A 21904-nucleotide genomic window follows, 5' to 3' on the forward strand; every position below is an offset into this window, starting at 1 on the left:
CTGGACGTTAAGACTATAGTTAGCTTCAATTTTCTTCTAATAATACATATTTTATCAATTCTGTACAATGAACACGCATTTTTTTAATAAGAAAAAGGCTGCTTTCTTAAAAAATAGCAAAGGTCTGAATGCCTGTTTTCTGGGGTAACAAAGAAGGGTGTTGCCATGGAGATGTAGCTCCACAAAGCACTTGTGAGGAGAAAACCCCAGGGAGCAAGTGGGTGTCGGGAACTTGAAAGAGGAAAGAAAAGCAGGCTGGGTGCGTGGGTGTCTTGGGAAAATAGAGGCCTCACAGGAGCCAGTCTGGCCGGAGACAACCCAGGAGGTGCCTGGCGCTCCCAAGGCCTCTCCAGGCAGCCATCCGGTCGTTTCTATTCTCCCTTCAAGATACTACAGGAGTCTCTCCACTGCTTGCACCCCACATCACCATGATGCCACTCAAATGATGTCCACCCCCCAACCCCCCGACCCGCTCCCAGCTCGCTGAGGTCCCCATCCAACCCACACACAGTCGCTGGTGTCTTAAACACAGTGAACACTGGAAAATGTCTCAGGAACATTTAGAACACAGGATGGTCCATGCTCCCAAATGTTTACCACCCTCTGCTTACCCTGACCAGCTCAACTTCCCAGGCCAGACACGCGGCTCCACTTGGCCTCAACGCTGCAGCTCCCACCCCCATCCTCTGCCTTTGTACATTCTTCCCTGGCCTAGAATACGCTTCCCTCTCTTCCACCCGTCAACCTCTACTCACACTTTGTGTCCAGCTCAAAAGTAAAATCCTCTACAAAGCACTCCTGGTCAACCGGCTGCTCCCCCGCTGCACGCCTCAATCATTCCTATGTAACATCTCACAGTACTTTTTTTTTTTTTTTAACATCTTTATTGGAGTATAATTGCTTTACAATGTTGTGTAAGTTTCTGCTGTATAATAAAGTGAATCAGCTCTATGTATACATATATCCCCATATCTCTTCCCTCTTGCATCTTCCTCCCTCCCCACAATACTTCTTACACAGCGAGAATTACCCCTCAAACACCTCTACCCCACTAAACCGTGAGATGTCAAGGCCAGGAAATACATACCCCACACATCTAGAATAGTGCCTAGATACAGGAAGGATTCAGTAAGTATTTGATGAACTAAATAAATGTGATTGTTTTTACTACATATTTTTATAGATATCTAAAAATAAGAGCTGAAAAACAAACACTAACTCATATCAGTGGTCTCTAAATGAAACTAATTCAAAGTTTAAGACCTAACTAAAAAGAAAGTAAAGATTAAACCAAATATACACTGGACAAATGGCAAGATTTCTGCCATCTTTATAGCTAAGAATATAAAACTACTGAATTGAATTCAATGTGGAATTACTGAACTTCTCAAATAATAAATTGAGGATTACATACTATGGATAATAGGATTACATACATACTATGGAGGGGGTTTTGTTTTTCCTTTACATAGTGTCTGTTACAATGCAAAAGTAATTCAAACACATATCTTCTCTTCCAAGTCAAATCAGTAAGAATGGCTGATAACCGGGGAGTAGGGGAAACTTAAGACCAACTGCAAGAAAACAGAATCTGCACACAATTCTCATTCCCATACAGGCTAATTTTCATTGGTGCCTGCCTGTTGCCTACATTAAGTTTACCTGAGCTAAAGTGGGGATTGAATTTTGACCAGTCTGCATCTGCATGTGAGCAGATTCGCTCTCTGCCACAGAATCTGGTATACTTCCATCCTGCTGAGAGTCAATTTCCATGGTCATTTGTCTGGAAAGACAATAAAAAGGAAGAAGTATTAAGGCCCTATCTGAATATCTGAAATATCTGTGTTCACTTGGCTTTCTGATTGATATTCATTTCTATCATCCAATTGTACTACTTTCTATTTTCAAGAAATAGACTCAGTGGCAGAGTCCTAACTCTCCAAACTTAAAGGCACCTTCTCTGCTCACTGGGTATGAACATTACCAAGGGAGCACTACAAAATGTTCCATGGAATTAGTTTATTTAAAAAAAATTTTAATCTTATAATAAAGCCTCCTTGATAATTATTTTAAGCCCTCTTGCATAAATTAGTGATAAAGTTAGGTTTTATATTTTACATGAAGTTTAAATATTCTATGACTCTCACGGCCTAATAAACCTGCTTTACATTATGATGTAATATGAAAGAACTTCCACATTGTCTAAACTAAATGTGTTACAATATAAAGATGTATCTGCTTTGTCAGCACTAAGTAGCTGCTGATAAAAAAGCCTGTCAAATTGAATCACTCAGAGTTGACCATTTGTCCTGCAGCTCTCCCTTTACTTAAAGAGGAGAATCTAATTTTTCCAGGAAAAACTTATGCAATAATCTTTTTGCCTATAATTTCAATTTAATTATTTCTATATAGACTCTTTCTAGATAGATGGTAAACCATATTATAATGTTACCCTACTACTAGAAAATATAAAATGCAAACAAAAAATAAGCAAAATCAAATTCCAAAAACTTATAGGAACTACTCCCTGCTATTGTATATCTTTTCAGTTGTCAATAATATAGTGTGTTTTTTTCACCTTAGTAGACTAAATATATATCCAGAAAGTATGCAGGTAAATTAGAACTTTGAATTGACATGTCCAGATCTTTTTTCCCAGATTTGATTAGTAACCAGATCCTACAGATCCTTCATCTACTTAATACCTTCTTTTGCATTTCAACAAACATTACCTGAATTCAAGTCTTCTGTTCTCAAAGCTGTCTGCTGTAGTCTATACTACACCTAGAATTACTTCTCCCTATTCAGACATTTTAATACTTACAACTGAACATGACAATTTAGAGCAATTATAAAAATAAAAATCTAGAGTCTACTATGAAAAAATGTCTTTCCCTCAACATTCCCCAATTCCTTTATCTCTTTTCTTATTATTTCCCAACATGGACTGTCCAATTCTAGGTAAGTAGAGGCCATGCCCCTGCAAAAACTGCCAATTCCTGCGGTTCTACTTTTGCTGTGAGCAGTTCCCAAAGAGAATACCTAGAACACTTAATTCTGCAAGATATGAAAAGGTATTATCTGAGAAAAGAGGGTAAGGGGGACACGCTTAGCTAGAGGTTGAAATATCCGGGACTAAAAGGGTTTATTTGCTGCAGAATTTTCTCAGAAGCTTGAATATTTCAGTGTGACTTGAGAAGGGTGGAGGGTGCAGATCCAATAGGCAGCATTTTCCAAAAGTATCTGACTCCCCTAGACCCTCTTCCCACAAAGCAAGTCCTAGCAGAAGTGTTTTGGGAAGAACTTGAGAAATGTTGTCTTATGCTATTTCTTACACCATTACTAAAAGCTCTCTTTAGGGTCTTTCCTGGTGGCGCAGTGGTTGAGAGTCCGCCTGCCGATGCAGGGGACACAGGTTTGCGAGCCGGTCCGGGAAGATCCCACATGCCACAGAGCGGCTGGGCCCGTGAGCCATGGCCGCTGAGCCTGCGCGTCCGGAGCCTGTGCTCCGTGACGGAAGAGGCCACAACAGTGAGCAGCCCGCGTACGGCAAAAAAAAAAAAAAAAAGCTCTCTTTAGGCTCTGCCAAGAATTTGAGTCTCCACTCAAACATTATACGCTGAAAGGCCTTCCCCACTTCAGGAACATTCCTTTAGCACCATCTACAATACATGACAGGCCCTGAGAATACAAAAGTTAAGTCACAATCCTTGCCCTGAAGGAAATCATTCACCACTTGGGCCTTGGTTTCTCAAAGTATAGTCCTCGCACAACCTGTATCAGAATTAACAAATACACTTGTAAAGACAAAAAAAAGGCAGATTCCCAGACTCAACCCCAAATCTACTGATTCAAACTTTCTGAGGGGTCTAATTTTTTACATCCAAGAGATTCTGATATATATTAAAATTTGAGAAAAACTTAGCTTATTGGTAAATTCTATCAGTTAGACCAGTAATGAACACTTCTTAAACTGTGTGAAGGATGTTATGTACGAAATGCTTTGGAAAACATAGGAAGGAATGTTGAAGTGGGCCTGAGGATGGGGCCATGTGAGTTGTATACTGAAGGATGAGAAGCATTTCACCAGGTAGAAAAGGACAGGAGGACCATGAGAGGAAGGAAAATACGGAGAATGTCTGGAAAATAGAGTAGCCGACTGTAGTAGGGAACGTGGTGAGGCGTGGGGGAGCCCTGGGGGGAGCCTATCTACATCTAGCGGGGAAGAGGCAGAGCAGACAGGTGAAAGTATGGCCAGAAAGGCTGGGGGGATCCAGATTAAGAACTGCTTTTAATACTCTGGAGAGAAGAGATGTCCACGTCACTCAGATGCTCCTTTACTCTAGGTCCTTCAGCATCTACACTGTACAACGTTTCAACTGTTTGATATCTTAAAATTCAGTCAAGAACGAGACAATAACCAAGAGTTACCTGTTAACAGGCAAAACAAATGGCCCAAAGTTCGTAAACTGAAACTTCTAAAATGAGGAGTACCTAGTTGGTACTCTAAACCCATTCAATTTAATTGTAAATACAATTCTCATTTATCTGGTTTCTAAACATACTGGATATAAGAAGTGACAGCTGGAAATAGGGTAAGGGGAGGAGAAAATATACAGAATATAATAAACAGGTCAAGAATTCCAAGTGTGGCTGTGGGTGGGAATGTAAGTTGGTGCAGCCATCGTGAAAACAGCGTGGAGGGTCCTCAGAACACTCGAAAGAGAGCTGCCACACGACCCAGCCATCCCTCTACTGGGTGTATATCCAACCCCCTGCACTAATTCGAAAAGACACATGCACCCCAATGTTCACAGCAGCACTGTTTACAACTGCCAAGATATGGAAGCAACCTAAGTGTCCATCAACAGATGACTGGATAAACAAGATGTGGTCTGTATACACAGGGGAATGCTACTCAGCTATAAAAAATGGAATTTTGCCATTTGCAATAACGTGGATGGACTTGGAGGGTATTACGTTAAGTGAAATCAGTCAGACAGAGAAGGACAAATACTCCATGATATCACTTATATGTGGAATCTAAAAAATACAACAAACTACTGAATATAACAAAAAAGAAACAGACTCCCAGATATATTGAACAAACTAGTGGTTACCAGTAGGAAGAGGGAAGCAGGAGGGACAGGATAGGGGTAGGGGATTAAGAGGTACAAACTATTAGGTTTAAAATAAGCTACAATGATATACTGTACAACACAAGAAATATAGCCAATATTTTATAGTAAGTAAAAATGGAGTAGAACCTTTAAAGATTGTGAATCACGGTATTAGTACACCTGTAACTTATATAATATTGTACATCAACTATACATTAATAAAATTTTTTAAAATTAAAGGAATTCCAAGTGTGTAGCAATTTGGGCCCATACAGGGTAAAGTCTCCTAGTTCTTTATATTCAGGAAATTGAAGAATTTATGAGTTAAAATTCAATAACTGATATTTACAATAACTATCCTGAGTCATTAAGAAAGAAAATAATTATACTTTGTATAATTTAAGGAAAGAGGAGTATACATAATAGAATCCAAGAAGACTCCCACCAAAAAAAGCACTAATGCTTAAAAAGGTAAACCTAAGGTATTCAGGAGTTGTTTTTTGAGATATAATGAAAGACTTCATAAGTTATTAAACATTTCAAACTGTTTTACACATGAAAGTGTTTTATACACAGTATTTCATGCACTCACGTTCCCTTTTTTTCCTGGGTATTCCCCAGAGTTCAATCCTTTGCCCTTTTACTTTTTTCAGTCTACATACTATGGCTTCCTCAATCCTATATGCATTTGACTCCCAAATCTGTATCTGTGCTTCCCCCCCAAGTGAGCAACTTAACCTGGAGTTTTCACAGACACCTATCCCTTCTCTTATATTCCTTCTTTCAGTAAAGAGCATCACTATCCATTCAAGCTCCAAAGTTAGAATCATGTGTCTGTATGTGAGTGAGTACCACACCAACTACCAAAAAATCCATATAGCTAAATACCAGCCAGATCAGGATGCCATGAGGCCCTGAGCCTCCTAGTGAGGAAAGGCAGAAATGGAAGGTTAGCAGCACCCCCCTCCCCGCCACCCCCGTTCATCCTCCCTGCCACACTTGGCATCATCCACTAACCTCCTATCCCAGCACTGGACCAAGCAGCTGCATTGATGCTCCTCACAACTGCTACCGTCCACTCACATATCACAGTAAGGTCCCCTGTAAGCCATGACTAAACTGCAATGCTCCTTCACCTATGCCAGAATCATATCCATTAACATCTCACATTCTGGTTTCCCCAGCCACTGTCAAAGATACAAGCTCCTCCCACATTTCATTTTCACTCTCATAACCAGTGCTTCCTTTCCCCCCATAATACAGTTGCTCGCTCCTGTTCTCCTCCGAAGCCTTTGCGATGTGCTGCCTGGAACTCCCAAAGCCCCCCACACCCCGCCTCAAGAGGGAGCTGTTTGTCTTCCCACACTGAATCAAGATCCCAATGTTGACTTGGCATCCTCACTGATCCCCACTATTTCCCAGCTGTGCTTCCTCTGCTCCTTCATAAAAACTCTTGTTCACGGAGCCTCAAGGTAATTGGGTGTACCATCCGATACTACTCATCCATATGATAATCATCAGCTTCTACTTTCAAGGATTGACACTGAAGATTTTGGCACCTGACTTAAAAAAGCTTTCCTCTCCACCATTCTGTGTTATGTTCCACCCTCAAAACAAAGGACCCATCCCTCACCCTGATGCCTCGGTTTAATGACTTTCTTCCCTCCCCTACAGCCTTCTACCTGAGGGGCTGGCCATACACTGGACCTTGTCAGTGTCCAAAACTGCTCCACCTCTGAAATAATTAATTCTGACACCCCACTCTACCAATATCCTATCCTCCCAGCTCACACCCACCCTCAATTACTCCCATCACGCCTGTATTTCCACCACACTGATCTCTAGACCACTACTTTCTCCCTTTCAATCAGCCTCCTCCTTTCTTCACATCCCGTCCTACTCAGCTTAGAATCCATAGTTTCTCATTTTAACTGCTGTTTCCCAATACCCTAAATTCCCTTGTCCCTTTTCCTTCTGTTTTATCTGTTTAGTAAATACCAATCTCAGATAAAACCTATTCTGTCTCCTCTATGCCTGCACCAATGAACAATACTGAACAAAATTTAAGAAGAGAATATTATTAAGGCTACTGAATCCAGTTTTCAACCTCAAATAAGCAGCAATCTTACTGCTTCCTTGGAAGCTTACTCTCCCATTCTCTGCTACTGTTTCAAGTCTCCCTCTTCTCAAATCCCTGAGCTCACCTACTATCACATTCCACATGAGACCTTGCCTCCTGTTTCAGATGAGAACCCCCTCAACTTCCTGCCACCAAATCAACAAATCCACTTACATCTACACCTGCATTTTCCCTTGCTTCCAACTCCCCAGACTTAAATTCCTGTCTGTCCTTGGGATCCCTCTTCATTAGGCTGTGGGGGCATTACACTAACAATTACCCTCTGCCCTCCCCATGGCTTCCTCCTGCCAAGATTTAAGCTTGTTCAAGTCTCCCCAACCACACACACACACACACACACACACACACAACCACTGAACCAGAAGTCATTCTCTAGCTGCTCTCTCAAACCTCTCTTCTTCCTCTCACTGCTAAGCTACTTTAAAGAACTGCCAACACTATCTCCATTTCTTCACCTCCTACCTACTCCCAGACAACCCCTAACTGGCTTCTGCCTCACGAAGACTTCTCTAGTAAGGGTAATCTATCTCAGTCACTGAATCCAATGTTTATTTTAAGTCCTATCTTGTTTGATCCCTCAGCAGCACTCAAAACCGCTGACATCTCCCTTCTTGGGACTCTATCTTGAGGTCACGATACTGATTTTCTGCTCTCATCCAATTCTCTGACAATTTCTCCACAAGCTCCTTTGCCAATTCCTTCTCCTACTCAGTGTTAACCTTCAACACTGCATTCTTTAGGACTCTGGTTAGCCTTCTGGCCTCACTCTCAAATCTCTTCCTGTGTAATATTATCCATTTCTCTAGATTCAAGCACCAGCTTTAAGCTTACGACTCTCAAATCTAGATCTCCGGCCCAGAGGTCTCTCTTGAATTCCAGAATCATATCCAAGTGCCTACTTAACATCTCCAAATAGATGTCCTGCAGGTACCTCAAACTCAATGGGTCCAAAACTAACTCCTTTTCTTCCTCCACAAACATGTTCCTTCTCTGAGTTTCGCACCTCAGGAAATGGGGCCCCACCTTCAATCCATCTGCTCCAGTGGAAACCTAAGTGTCATCCTGATACCCTCTCCCTTTCATTCCCTACAGTGTCATCACCAGGTGGGATGATTCTACCTTCCAAAGAACAATTCAGTCCTCTTCTCTGCCACCACTGTCCTGCCAACAGTTATCTTTCTGAAACATATTTCTGCTTAAAACTCTTCAGGAGCTTCCTATTGGCTACAGGATAAAACCCAAACTTCTCACAATAATCCTAACTACAACTACCGTTTGTCAAGTGCTTACCATGTGGTAAATGCCTACTAGTTTTCATTCTTAACAACTTTATAAGGGCAATATAGCTAGTTCTTCTTTTAGAGGTGAGGAAAAGGAGACATAAAGAGGTTAAGAATCTGATTTTACCACAAAGGTATTGAGTGGCAAAGCCAGGTTTCGAACTAAGGTCTTTTTCCAAAGTTCATATTCTCAATTACCAAACCAAACTGCCATTCAATTTCTTTCACAATGTGACCTCATTTTATCTTTACAGCCTCATCTCCAGCCACCCCATTCCTTCCCACACTCTGCATTCCAGCCTCCTTATGAGCCATTTGTTGGTCAAATACACATCTTATTCCCCCAATTCTAATCTTTTATATCTGCTCTTCCCTGTTCCTGGGATGCCCTTCACTCCTTCTCTGTCCAACAGGCGCATTTCTACTCGTTCTTCAAAGCCTGGCTCAAGGACACCATCTTTCAAAGCCTATTCGAATAGCCTTGGGCACAATTACGCTGTTCTGAGTTCCCAAAGCATCTTGTGCAATCCCCTCCATTTCAGCACTTGTCTAGCATATATCACATCTGTCCACAAAGTACTAGCACAGTGTGTGCAACAGAGACCACATCTTAGATTTCGATGTATTCCCAGTGCCTAGTACAGAATCTACCATAATCATTAAATAAGCCAATTAATCAACTATTCTGGAAGACTACGCAACTGTTAGGTGTTACTAAAATGATAAAAATAAGGTTCAGAGAGATTAAGTGACTTTCTACAGAGGATACAACAGACTGCATGATAGAGGGTGAACAAGAGGTCTTGTGACTGTGACCTCAGGGGTCCTTCCACAGCCAGTGCCCTGAGCAGTAGTCCCGTTTAGATACATCTTAACCAATGCTGCGCTTTTGAGTATGCTGCAACTGTTGTCACAATCTTCATTTAGATATGCTTTGTCTTTCCCACTAGGATGTAGATCTTATCCCATTTTATTCTCCTGGAGTGCCTCGTACAGTGCCCAGTACATGTCATTCAGTAAAAGTTTGATACTAAATTTATTTGAAGGTAAAAATCATCTACAGAAGAGTAAGGTCAGCACTACCAATTTACACACTCTGTCATTTTCAACTAAGTTCATTCTGCTGATCTATATCCAACTGTTCTCCAGTACCACCGCCTAAACCCACTAAAAACCAACCCAGGCCAGGACTCAGGGCTGAAGATTCAATTAACATTTAAGTGCTCAACATGGGTCAGGCACTGTACTGGGTATTTTCAAACACTAACTCAGCAGGAAATACAGGACCCAGAACTCAGCTGGAAATGATGTACATCAACACTAACATCTGTAAGTCAGCCTCAGTAGTCCTGATGGAATTTATTTAAAAAGTGTAAGAGAAAGATCCATTTTAATCTTTCATACTTTATGAAAGATTCATACTTTAAGTATGAGTGAAGATTTGAGTATGAAAGATTTGAAAGATTTCATACTTTAAAGTATGTTCACTTACATACATACTTTATAGTGAAAATTAAAGAGGTGTACATACAATATTTTCCCCCAAATCTCACTTTTTGTAATAAATTTTAATCATAGTTATACTAGTATTAATAGAGTAATCTATAAATTAATTATGTAATATTTTAATCTTAAACAAATCCAAATTAGACAGAAAAAGACCAATTAGGAAATATAAATTACAGAATATTTAAAAATAAAAACGTATGAGATAAAACAATAAAAAACACTAAAACAAATTAAAAAGTCCATTAAGCACCATAAGCTAACAGTAAGCAAAATACTGGCAAACATTCAGTTCCACAATTCTAAAGAACAGATAAGGATTTGCTAAAATGGGCATATTTAAATTTATAAATGATTAATGGAAGTAGGAACATTCTTTTCTTATGAAAGCTAAATATTTCCTCTGAAATCTTTTTTATATTATTGGCAAACCATTTTCTTCTTCAACAGAAAAGTAAATGTTATCCCAATATTTTCTGAATATATTGGGATTCAGTTCAGTAAGTGTTAATATAACTAATGTTTTAAAAGAATAGGATCCATCCAGTAGCACAATTTTCAAAGACTTCCAGGGTGAACTACTTTTAGGGGTTGGGGGTAGAATTGTATTTGTTTGCTTACTCTGTTATTTTCTAGGCCTTTAGTAGAACATCTATGTCATACTGCAAAAACTCCCCAAAATACTGAACTACAACAAACAGTACAGTACTGTCTGTATATGATTTGTATAATATACATTCAAGAAATGAATACAAAGGAATATATCTGTAAAAATGATATTTACAATTACAGAAATATTGAGGTAATTAATGACCAAAGTTATTTCGGCGTACCTATGTTTCAAGAACACACAAGATATTTAAATGGAAGGAAAAACCAGAAGAAAAAGGAAAAACATTTTAAAGAAATGCTATCATAAGTACGGAGGAAAGTGTTCGTAAAAGATAGGAACAAAGAAGAGAAAAGGAATACAGACCAAAAATATCTAAATGAAAAATAAGACAAAGGCAGTTTCCTAATTATAATTAAAGTGTACAGTGAACTAATAACTTCTAAAATCTTACTTAGTTGTATCCAGTTTGCAAAGACAAATTACACTGCAGAGCAACTATATTTACCCTTGTAAAAATTTTCACCTCTTTTAAAAATAGGATCCAGCAGCAAAAGGAAAAATTATTAAAGTTGTTTCTATAATCTATTTTTAAATAGTTTTACCAAAACTGTCAAAGAAAATTCATTTTCTTTTTGATGCTAGACCCAATGGATGAACTAGAATGTCTCTGAAAGTAACTAAAAGAAAACCTGATAAGTAATATTTGGATTTCTGTAAAACGCTTGGTAGAGACTTCCCTCTGTTTTACAACTTCAGGTACAAGTGTAAGCAGAAAAACGAAAACTCTGTCCACATCCTTAAGTGCAATCTCCTTTCTGACTGGAAAGGCCAGCGCTTAGAATGAGCTGCCCGTGAATGTCCACCTATCCTCTGCATTGCCTCACACAGCACATGGTGGAAGAGAAACTCCTTAATTGAGCAGCTGAGCAATTTGGGTACATATTATTATATTTTTTATTATAATGTGTATATATACGTACACACATACACATACATATGTATGGTACATAGATATACACCATTAATTTATCCATCATTTTAACTTTAAGCTCTCTAAGTAGAACTTTCAAAAGAATAGAAAAATAATATATCCACCTACCTTAGATTTGTTTTAATATATTTTTTCCTGCCACACTTGCTCATTATTAAGATATTTGTAGTCAATGCTTTGCTCCTTCGTTTTCTTCTTTATTTATCCTGCAGTAAAATTATAATGTCGAGTTGGCAGATCATAAGATTTTATTTAAAAAAAATTAAAATCTCTCAAAACTACACCAGAATACTCTAATTTCCATAAAACAAAAAAACAGCATAGAGAGGTGAAAACAACTCCGTACTTTTTTCCAACTTACTTCTATACAATTTTCTTAGGAAAAAATTCAAAAAAATTAAATCATGTGCTACTTATCATTTTCCACTGAAGAGAGTGCAGTGCTGCTTAAATTATTTTACACACACTACAAATCGCTCGTAAGTATCAGCTCTATTTTAAAATAATAATCACTTAATAAACTGAATGAATCTATCATCTTCTCAAATTTCATTCCACTGAAACAAATTTGTCAACTATTTTTCATTTACTTAACTTCAAAACTGGGTTTTGTCAAAGAATTTTAACTGCAAACAAAATAGTAACCATTCCTTTAAAATCTCCTCTGATAGCCTTTAATCCATTAAAAAAGCTGTTTTAGACACTCTAGCAATTAAACCCCCCCTTTTTTTTTTTTACTAATATCTCTTTAAAATACACATTTGACATGCTGAATGAAGTAAAGTTGGCAAAGAAAAAGACAAAAGGAGAGCAGTGAGCCCTCAATTTGTTTTAGATTTGAAAGGACCAACACCCGCATCCCTAAGTTCCTTCCAGGCGTCTATGCCAGCAACAGAGATGCTTGGCAACAAACATGCTATTTCTGGGGTTCCCTCCTAAGTGGTCCCTCTAAAATGATGTCACACCATCCCACCCAATTTGGAAACTGAGTCAGCAGGCAAGTGTGCTGCAACTTACTACGGGCACCAGGACAATGGTTACTGTTACCACCTGCCCCCACACAACCATAGCAACAATGTGGAAAGGTAAGGCACTTGAACCAGGCAACCTACAACATGAACAAGAAAGAAGGATGGTGACATTCCTTCAGATTAAACCTTATTCTGTGTTATATTACACTGGCATTTTATGTGGGGACATCTTATCTTCCATAACAACTGTGTAACCATGAGGGCAGGGGCTACTGATTTATTAAACAGTGACTGGCACCCAAGATACCCCAGCCCTTGTGCTTGGCACCAAGACACAGGTAACAAGATGTCCCTGATCTCCAGCAGCTTCGGTTCTAATGAGGGAGACAGATGTTTAAACAAGGAATAATGATAATATTATCTGAATAATAATGATGAGCACGGCACAATATAAGAAGAGAGAAGTAACTCCCAATTTCTCCTGGAAATACCATATTCTTTGGTTTAATTTCTGAGTAAGTAATACATTAAGATTCAGAACTCAAAAAGTAGAAAAAGGTATTTGGTGAAGTCTGGGAACAGCCACCCATTTCCTCTTCCCAGAGGCTGCCAGCATTGAAGACAGTCTCAGCTTCCTGCCACCCCATCACAAGACATCAAGAGAGCAAATTGACTAGCCTCACAACAGAATAATGACCATGAGATAAACCTGATCCTGACTCAGGCTCATCAGAGAATTATTTCATTCCAACTACTCTCTAAGAAATCATCACTGATTGATCACCTGCTTGCCAAATCTTCAAGAATGATCTTTAGTCCCTATCCTCAACATGCCTACAGCATTTCCTACTCCCCAAATTTCGCCCTCCTTGAACTCTTCAGGACACCACGTTCATGTTTCCCTTCCAAGTTATCCAGTCCTTCGCCTTAGTCTCCTTTGGCCCACTCTTTAAGTACTGGTATTCCAAGGCTTCCAGTCACAAACACCTCCACACTCTCCCCCTAGGCTGCCTCATCCCCTCTTGATGTGTCTCAAATCTCACCTCCAGCCTGGACCTCTCTCTCCTGAGCTCTAGCCTGTATGTATCTGCCTATTCGACATCTCTTAACGGTTTCTTCAGAGATCCTCAAGTCTAATGTTTAAAACTAACCTCAACTCTCTTGCTCTGCATCTCACCTCTTGCTGTACTTTTATCTCAATCGGGGAGTGACATCACCATCGGCTCAGCCACCCTATCCAGGAGTCCTCTCTCTTCATTCCCCACTTCCCTTGTCCCCAGTTCCTGAGGTGGCAACGCGGTCTAGTGGTCGTAGCATAGCAGTGTGCGATATAAACAGTGTGGCACTGGAGGTTGATCTGGGTGTTGAGTTCTACCCCTTATTAGCTATGGTTTTTGCAAGAAAGGCAAAATAAAGACCCCACTGCAATTAGCACGGTCAAAACAAAAAGAAAAGAACGTGGAATAAAGGGAAGTACACCTCTAACGGAAGCGGGAAGAGAAAGAACACAGAAAAGTATAATCTGTTTCTTGAGTTCTGGATGAAGAAAGGTTTTAGCTCTTTGGGAAAGTAGAAGATCCTCAGAGGTTAACTATGATTTAAGCAGCAAAGCAAGTAAGGTTTGAAAGAAAGTAGGAGAAGAATGTGAAGCTTACATTGTAAAGCTGGTCCTCCTCAACCAAGTCAATTAAGAAACTGGGAAAAGGCAGGCTAGCTAGGAGAGAGAAGTACAGTTGACCCTTGAACAACACAGGTTTGAAACGGTATGGGTCCACTTATATGCAAATTCTTTTCAATAAATATATTGGAGGGACTTCCCTGGTAGTCTAGTGGTAAAGCATCTGCCTTCCAATGCAGGGGACACGAGTTCGATCCCTGGTCAGGGAACTAAGATCCCACGTGTCATTGGGGGCAACTAAGCCCACACACCACAACTAGAGAGAGAAAACCCACGTGCCGCAACTAGAGAGAAGCCCACGCGCCACAACGATAGATCCAGCACAGCTCAGCAAAGGTCCTGCGTGTCGCAACTAAGACCCGACGCAGCAAAAATAAATAAAAACAAATAAATAAATTAATTAAAATATATTGGAAAATTTTTTGGAGATTTGCAATAAGCTGAAAAACTCACAGATGAAACTCATAGCCTATAATTATTGAAAAAAGAAAAAGGTATGTCATGAAAGTGTAAAATATATATAGATACTAGTCTATCCTTACACAGGCATAAGGTGATATTTAATAAAAATAATGTGTTAGTTTTCTTACTGTTTTATAACTTTGCTTTCAAAGAACTACATTACTGTACAGTATTCCTCTCTCTCATAGTTGGAGGAACTGCAAATCAGCTATCATCACAGGTAAGTGGTTTTTTTAAAAAAAGTAACAATGTTTTCAATACTGTATTATGAATATGACTGTAATACTGTATGCCATAAATTTCTACAATGATTCATTCATTAGTGTTTGGGCTAGGCTACCGTGAAGCAATCATATCAATTACACTAGGCAATCATATTGCTGCTTCTGCGCTATTAATGTATGAATCGTTATACCTATAAATAAATACAGATTTCTTTTTCACATTATCTTTTCATTTTTGATGTCAAGTGTCAGTAATACATATTACATCTGCAGTGTTTTGTATCATATGACAATACTGATGTAGGTACAGACAAATGATTCATCTCATAAATTTATGGTATTGATAAATACAGTACAGTACTGTAAAGGTATTTCTCTTCCTTATGATTTTCTTAATACCATTTTCTTTTCTCTCGCTTACTTTACTGTGAGAATACAGTATATAATACATATAACATACAAAACATGCTTTAACTGACTGTTTACATTATTGGTAAGGTTTTCTGGTCAACAGCAGGCTATTAGCAGTTAAGTTTTGGGGGAGTCAAAAGTTATACAGGGATACTCAACTGAGCAGCAGTCGGCGCCCCTAACTCCCACGTTGCTCAAGAGTCAACTGTAATTACAAAAAGCCACGTGTGTGAAGTTGACAGGGATGCGCCTATGGTTATTATGCATTTTAGGGGAAGGAGATTAGTACAGGAAAAACAAAGCAATACAGTAGTAGTATAAGGAAATTATGCCACTTTCAAAGTTTTGTAATCTTTGTGAAGTAAAGTTAGAATAACTTTCAAATAACAAGTTTTACACTTTTGTGTAAAAACAGAAGTGGCCAGGAACAGTTCTTCTAAATAATTATTTGAAACACTTGTAAATATTGTCTTTACTATTTTGAATATGAATCATACAGAAAATCAGGCAGCATTCTAATACAGATTCAAGGCCACTCCAGTTTAATTGCTTCAGATACCCATTATTATTTAAGAAATCTAAACTCTTTACTAAAATCACCAAAGGATTAACTATTCAAGCATCCCTTTTTCAGTTCATTCCCCACCTGGTGCCTGCTTTCGTCTATTTCAGTCAACCGAACAGCAGAATCCACTGCTAAGGAGGAAATGAAAAATGAAATTCAAATAGTCATGGCCTATCTCCCCCTTTCCAAGCACACCCCGCCAGGCCGAGCCCCCGCCCCATTTCCTGAAGGGAAACATAACTTTCAATCTATTGGGGAAGTTATTTGCTTGGCTAATCATTGTAGGGCTTTTCTTTCAACAGAACACTTCATTACCGCACTTTAAGTACATTTCAAAACATTTATTTACACATAAAGTACAACTGCATTGACTACTAACTAGCAAATCTGGGAAAGAGTATATGACACTGGAATTAGCTAAGGTTCACAGAAACGAATATCAACGTTATTATACTTACCTAAGTTGGTCCTATCTTGTGTATATGAACAAAACTAGTACCTAAGTGTAGAAACATGCCTAAATAAGTTCAATATAACTCTTCCATCAATTTTAAGAGGTGCAAAAGCATCCCAAGTGTCTTTATGCGTGATATATAGTTGTCCCAATTCCAGAGCTGGAAGCTCTCATCATAATCAATGCTAGGATATAAATTCCTAAGCATTTCTAGGCAAAAAAATAATTTTTGTGCTACCAATGAAAAAAAAGAGGCTGTTTGAGAATATGAACAAAACTCTATGACATTTGACATTCTGAGTTAGGATGGTCTAATTTTAAATCTGCTGAGTTAAAAAAACAAAAACAAAAACTTCACTAAGATAACCTTGAAGAAACTGAGTTTGTTTTCTGGAATTCTCAAAAGTAATGTCAGAATCACATGAACCCCACTGTTAAAATTTCACAGGGTTTCATTTTGACATTTGATTGGTCTGGCTGTACTTTTCTGTTCAGAAAGTATGCATGAAGATGCTTCCCATTTGGGGAGAACTGAGAGACTTCAAAAGAGCCTCACAAAAAGTTGCTAGTAAGCTTTTCTTGGAGGCAAGCATCCTTCTTCACCAGTGAGTTATTTAAACAGTGCTAAATAACCTACTAGCTCATGCCTTCACTCAAAATGGTTTCACATATACCTTGCCAGTAATTTCCCATAACACTCCTGGGAAGGTCAGTCAAGATTTGCAAACTAGGTATTTTTAAAAATTGCTATAACTGTATTATACCAATAAGACTTGGCGTGTTGTCATGAGTAATATTTAGATAAATCCCAGCTAATGTCATCCTTAGGTTTTCCTCTTCATTCTCCCTTATTGGCTACTGGATATCCTACAGCATCATTAAAAGAAAATCCATGAATGAGAGATTTACTTTTAAGAACAGGGCACTCTTTATTGTGTGATTCCCATGGTAAAAAGTATTTTAAACGCCCTGTGCTCTTTAAAATGAAATTAACAAAATGATTTTAAATGTTTACTTCTACATATGTATAATGGATGAGAAACACTTTCCTTGAAATCTATACTTTTACAATATATATATACTTGTACTGATAATATTGAAATTGTATTCAATGCACACACTGCTATTATCAAAGTTGACTTTTATATTTGTTGACATCAGTTCAATAAAGTAGAAATACTTAACAGAATTCAAAGACATTTCAGGTTTATTTCCTTAATGACCAATACTGATTGCATGTCAAAACATCAATGGTTCAACTGTTAAGTGTTTGCATTGTTCAGTTTTATGTTTAAAAGTCTACCTAAATGGGACAAGACATTTAAGCACTTTCCAATAGACTACCCACTTCAACAATAAGCCTGACTTACTTTTCTGGCCGAATATTAACCCGTAGAGAATACCAGGTTGGGGAAAACAGGATCAGGAATATACGTCTATACTGGTAAAGATTCAGTCAGTATTCCTTACGTATGTTAACAACCTGAAACTCTTCCTTACTTTTCATGAAATATGCATAATTTTAAACATGATTTCATATTTTAATCATGTAGTGATTTGCCCCAATAGGAAACTAGAGTAGTCTATGGAGTCTGGAGTTTGTTAAACTCACCCAATTTCAGTAAACTGCTGGGACAATGTGAAAACAAAGACTAAAGAGCTCCTTTGTGTTTACACATTCAATAAAAATTTATTCATACACTCATAAAATGTGTACACAAAACATCCGTGTAATTACAACTTCACACTCACCAAAGCGACTCCAGGTTGAACAGTCACTGGGCAAGCATTTGCTTACACCGAACTATTTACAGATGCACCAAAAATGTTTGTGTCATTACCAACACTTAACATGACAATGCTTTCAGTGTTTACTCATCCAGGATCAAATCCATTGAAAAGCTGCGTTTGGATCAATAAGCAGCTTTTTAAACATCAGTATCTTAATACTTAGCATAAGTTGGCCAAAATACATTGTTTGCAATTTGCCTTTCTTTGGGGGAAAAAAGTTCCTTTAAGTTCAAAGACTACGACTTTGAAGGGAAAGCAGCTTGTTATCCAAAAGCAGGATCAAGACTAGGAGAAAAACATGGTACCCACGGGGAAAAAACTAGAGAACACGAATTACTCATGTAATCTAATCTTCACACTGGACCTCTAGCCCTGCGTATCTCGGTTTGTGTTTGTTTCCAGGGAGGGTGGCTGCACTCCCAGCAGCCCGGCGAATTAGGCAGGAAAGGAAAAGTTGTTCGGAAGCCGCTCCGGTGAGCCGCCCGGTTACAAGGCCTCCAGTGCGGACCGACGCTGGTCCCGCGGGTCAGCATCGCTCTGACCCCGGCCGGCCGGCCGCCCCTTCCCGAGCCGCGCAGGGAGCGTGAGTGGCTCACACTCGGGACCGGGTCCGGGTCCCGGCGGGGACCGCGGGGAAGACGTCCGAGGACGCGCGTCCCTCTCAGTTCGCGCTCCGGCTCCGGGGGCCTTGCCGGGCTGACTGGTCCCGGCGAAAAGGGGACGCGGGGAACAAGGGCGGCGCGCCTTCCAGCAGCGCCGTGGCAGCGTCCCTCTCGCTCGGTCTCGGGCCGCGAGGACCGGGAGGCGGCGGCTCTGGCGAGCGACGAGAGAGGACGGAGCCACGTCGCCCGCCTGTCCGGCGGCCTCCGCTCCCTCGGAGCCGGAGAGGTGGCCCCTCGGAAAGCGCCCGCCGGGTGCGCGGGGCAAACAGCGGGGGCGGCTGGGGCTAACCGCTCCGCCCTGCCCCCTCTCCGTCGCCCCCGCCTTAAGCTCCGCCGGCCCCGCCGGCCCCGCCGGCCGGCGCGCCACTTACCCGCCGCGAAGCAATTTACGTAGCGGGCCTCGTCACTGCTTACGGACGCGAGGAGGTGGGACGACAAGCCCCACCGGGACCGGCGCCGGCCCACGTCGCTCCACGTCAGCACTGATGCGGCCACCGCGGCCTACCCGCCGAGCGCGACCCAACGCGACGTCGCAGCCGCCCGCCCGCGGCCTCGAGTCCGCCCGCCCACCGGCCCAGCTCCGCGCTGCACCTGCCTCTGCCCGGGGGACGCCGCGTGAATCCACGCTCGAACCCCGCCCCCTGCCGGCCGCCGGAGGGGGTGCGGCGCCGACAATCCAACAATTGAATGGAATGGGGCGGGAGAGGGGGGGTTGAGGGGCGGAGCTGAGGGTGAACTGGGGGCGGGGTCTGAGGTGGGGGAGGAGGAGGTCGGGGCCCGAGGACGAAGAGGAGGAGCGTGGCTGGGGGCGGGGCCTGAGGGTTGGTGACTAGAAGGAGTTGGGTCTGAGAACGGGGGAGGAGGGGCCAGGGGCGAGGCCGGGAGGAGGAAGTAGGCTGGTTGGGGAGGAAGACCGCGTCGGGGGCGGGGCCTAAGGGGCGGGCGGGGAAACCGGAAGCTGTCCTGCGGCCTCCACTCCCGGAAGCCAGTCGATTGGGAAATGAGCCGAGGTTGCGGCTGTGTCCTGCGTGGAAGTCGCTTCACCTAGGGGAGTCGCCAGCTGCCAGCCGAGGCCCGCGGGCGCATCCTGCGGACCCCACCTCAACGCCGCCGGCCGCAAGGCCCGGAGACCGCGCCCGCTGCCAACTTCCGACGACCCTGTCTGTGCGTCAGTGTCACGGAGATACAGCGGGGTCCCCACTTGGTGATGTGACAGAGGACAGAAAGGCTTTTTGGTAACAAGCAAAAGCCCCCGCCTGGAAGAGGGAAGAGTTTCGTTTTCGTCCAGCTGGGAACCCGGGGCTTTCCAGTAAGAGGGGCGGCCCCGGCCGGTAGAACAGTCACCTGTTTTACACCAGGAAGCCGGTTATAACGGTGACCCAACGCCCGACCTTCGGTTCTCAGGAGTGGGTCACGCCGAGAACCGCCGTCAAGGACACTACTTGAAAAGTTGCTGAGTAAAGAAAATAAAAGCATAATCCACGTAGTGCAGGTGAAGAAGGGCAGCTTTGTGAAATACTAGAGTCCCAGTGGAGTTCAGGGGAAAATACTGAACTGTTCAGTGCTAGATTACGACCAATCCGAACTACTGGCAGCTGTAATGCGTACTAGCGGAGATAAGAGGATAAACACCTGGTAAATTCACGTCCTCCTTTCCACATTGGCAGAGTTTTGAAATTCTTCCTTCCGGGGCGATAGATGATGCCTGTCTCCACCTCCTTGTAAGAATGAATTTCTTAATGAGGAACACTAAGACACTAATGAAAAAGTTAAATTTAAAAATTAACCAAGTCCTTTTGTGTGTGTGCTGAGGTAGGGCTGTCACAGAACATTTAATCCAATACAGCTCATGTTAGCTCAGAAAAAGAAAAAAAAAAGGAGTCATTAGAAGGAAAGAGAAGAAAAAAAGACCAGATTGCTAAACCTGAAAAATCATAACATTCGTTTTAGTCAAGGGTGACCATGTGCTGGATGAATAGATTTTTAGCTTCGAGTGATTTAGGGGAAATTGTGAACACTCTCCTTTCCAAAACATTGTTCTCCACCTACTTGTTTATTCCTAAATTTCTTTAACAACGTATACATTCTTATAGGTAGAATCCATTAGATAAAGGTCTCAAAATGCAAGTATGAGTGCTAAGTCAATGTATACTAAGATGTGAATGTCATACACAATCCTTGAGAGCAGGGGGAGAGTACCTGGGGTCTGAAGAGAGAGGGCAGGAGATAGCAGGAAAGGTACACGTAGTCACCTATTGCTGGTATGACAAATTCACACAAACTTAGTGGCTTAAAACACAAATTTATTACCTAGAAGTTCTATGGGCTAAAATCAAGGGGTTGGCTCCAGGGAAGAGTCCATTTCCTTGCCTTTTCCAGCTTCTAGAGGCCACCCACATTCCTTGGCTCGTGGCCCTTTTCCTCCCTCTTCAAAGCCAGCAACAGCTGGTTGAGTTCTTCTTATGCTGCCATCTCTCTGATTCTTTCTCATACCTCTCTCTTCCACTTATATGAACCCTTGTGATTACAGTGGGTCCACCTTGAGAATCCAGGATAATCTCCCCATCTCAAAATCAGGTGATTAGCAACCTTATTTCCCCCTTTACCATGTAACCTAACATATTCGACAGGTTATAGGGGTTAGGATGTGGACATCTTTGGAGGGGCCATTATTCTGCCAGCGCACAGTGAAGGATTCCAAAAGAAGCTTGAGCTTCTGAGACAAATCACCTGCTTCTCAGGGTCATCCCTTGTAAAGAATTCAAGCATTTGATTGGAAATGCCAGTAACTGATTTTTCAGTTTCTCATATTTATACTTCAAGATTATAGTAAAATCTAAAATGGTTACCAGGGATAGAGAAGAGGAACACGGTTATATTCTCATTTTGTGTGATCAGCCACTGTAGTGTTAACAAGTGTCTTCATAATTTGCACTGAGTAGGACCTAGTCTAAATGCCAGCTTTGTTCAAATCTAATTTTCATAGATCATTTAAAGGGGAATTGTATCCACAACAATTATCCCTGTCACAGAATA

General features: G+C 41.2%; 1 protein-coding gene across 17 annotated transcripts in view; it reads right to left on the bottom strand.

Annotated features, from left to right (window-relative positions):
- The window catches only part of CREM (cAMP responsive element modulator), a 66354-nt gene extending 46774 nt beyond the window's left edge, over positions 1–19580 (bottom strand). For 10 of the 17 annotated variants that reach the window (XM_065873029.1, XM_065873028.1, XM_065873024.1 and 7 more), the window contains exons 1-2: positions 11759–11778; positions 1663–1783 (exon numbers count right to left, since the gene is read on the bottom strand). In XM_065873029.1, the coding sequence (XP_065729101.1) occupies positions 1663–1779 (117 nt within the window). In that variant the 5' untranslated portion in view covers positions 1780–1783; positions 11759–11778. Of the gene's footprint in view, positions 1–611; positions 613–1662; positions 1784–11758; positions 11857–19239 lie in introns of those variants that run through there. The other 7 variants (XM_065873006.1, XM_065873004.1, XM_065873026.1 and 4 more) reach the window with 5 other exon arrangements.
- Positions 19581–21904: the final 2324 nt, after the last annotated feature.

This window comes from Phocoena phocoena, chromosome 2, assembly GCF_963924675.1.
Source record: "Phocoena phocoena chromosome 2, mPhoPho1.1, whole genome shotgun sequence".
Taxonomy (NCBI): domain Eukaryota; kingdom Metazoa; phylum Chordata; class Mammalia; order Artiodactyla; family Phocoenidae; genus Phocoena; species Phocoena phocoena.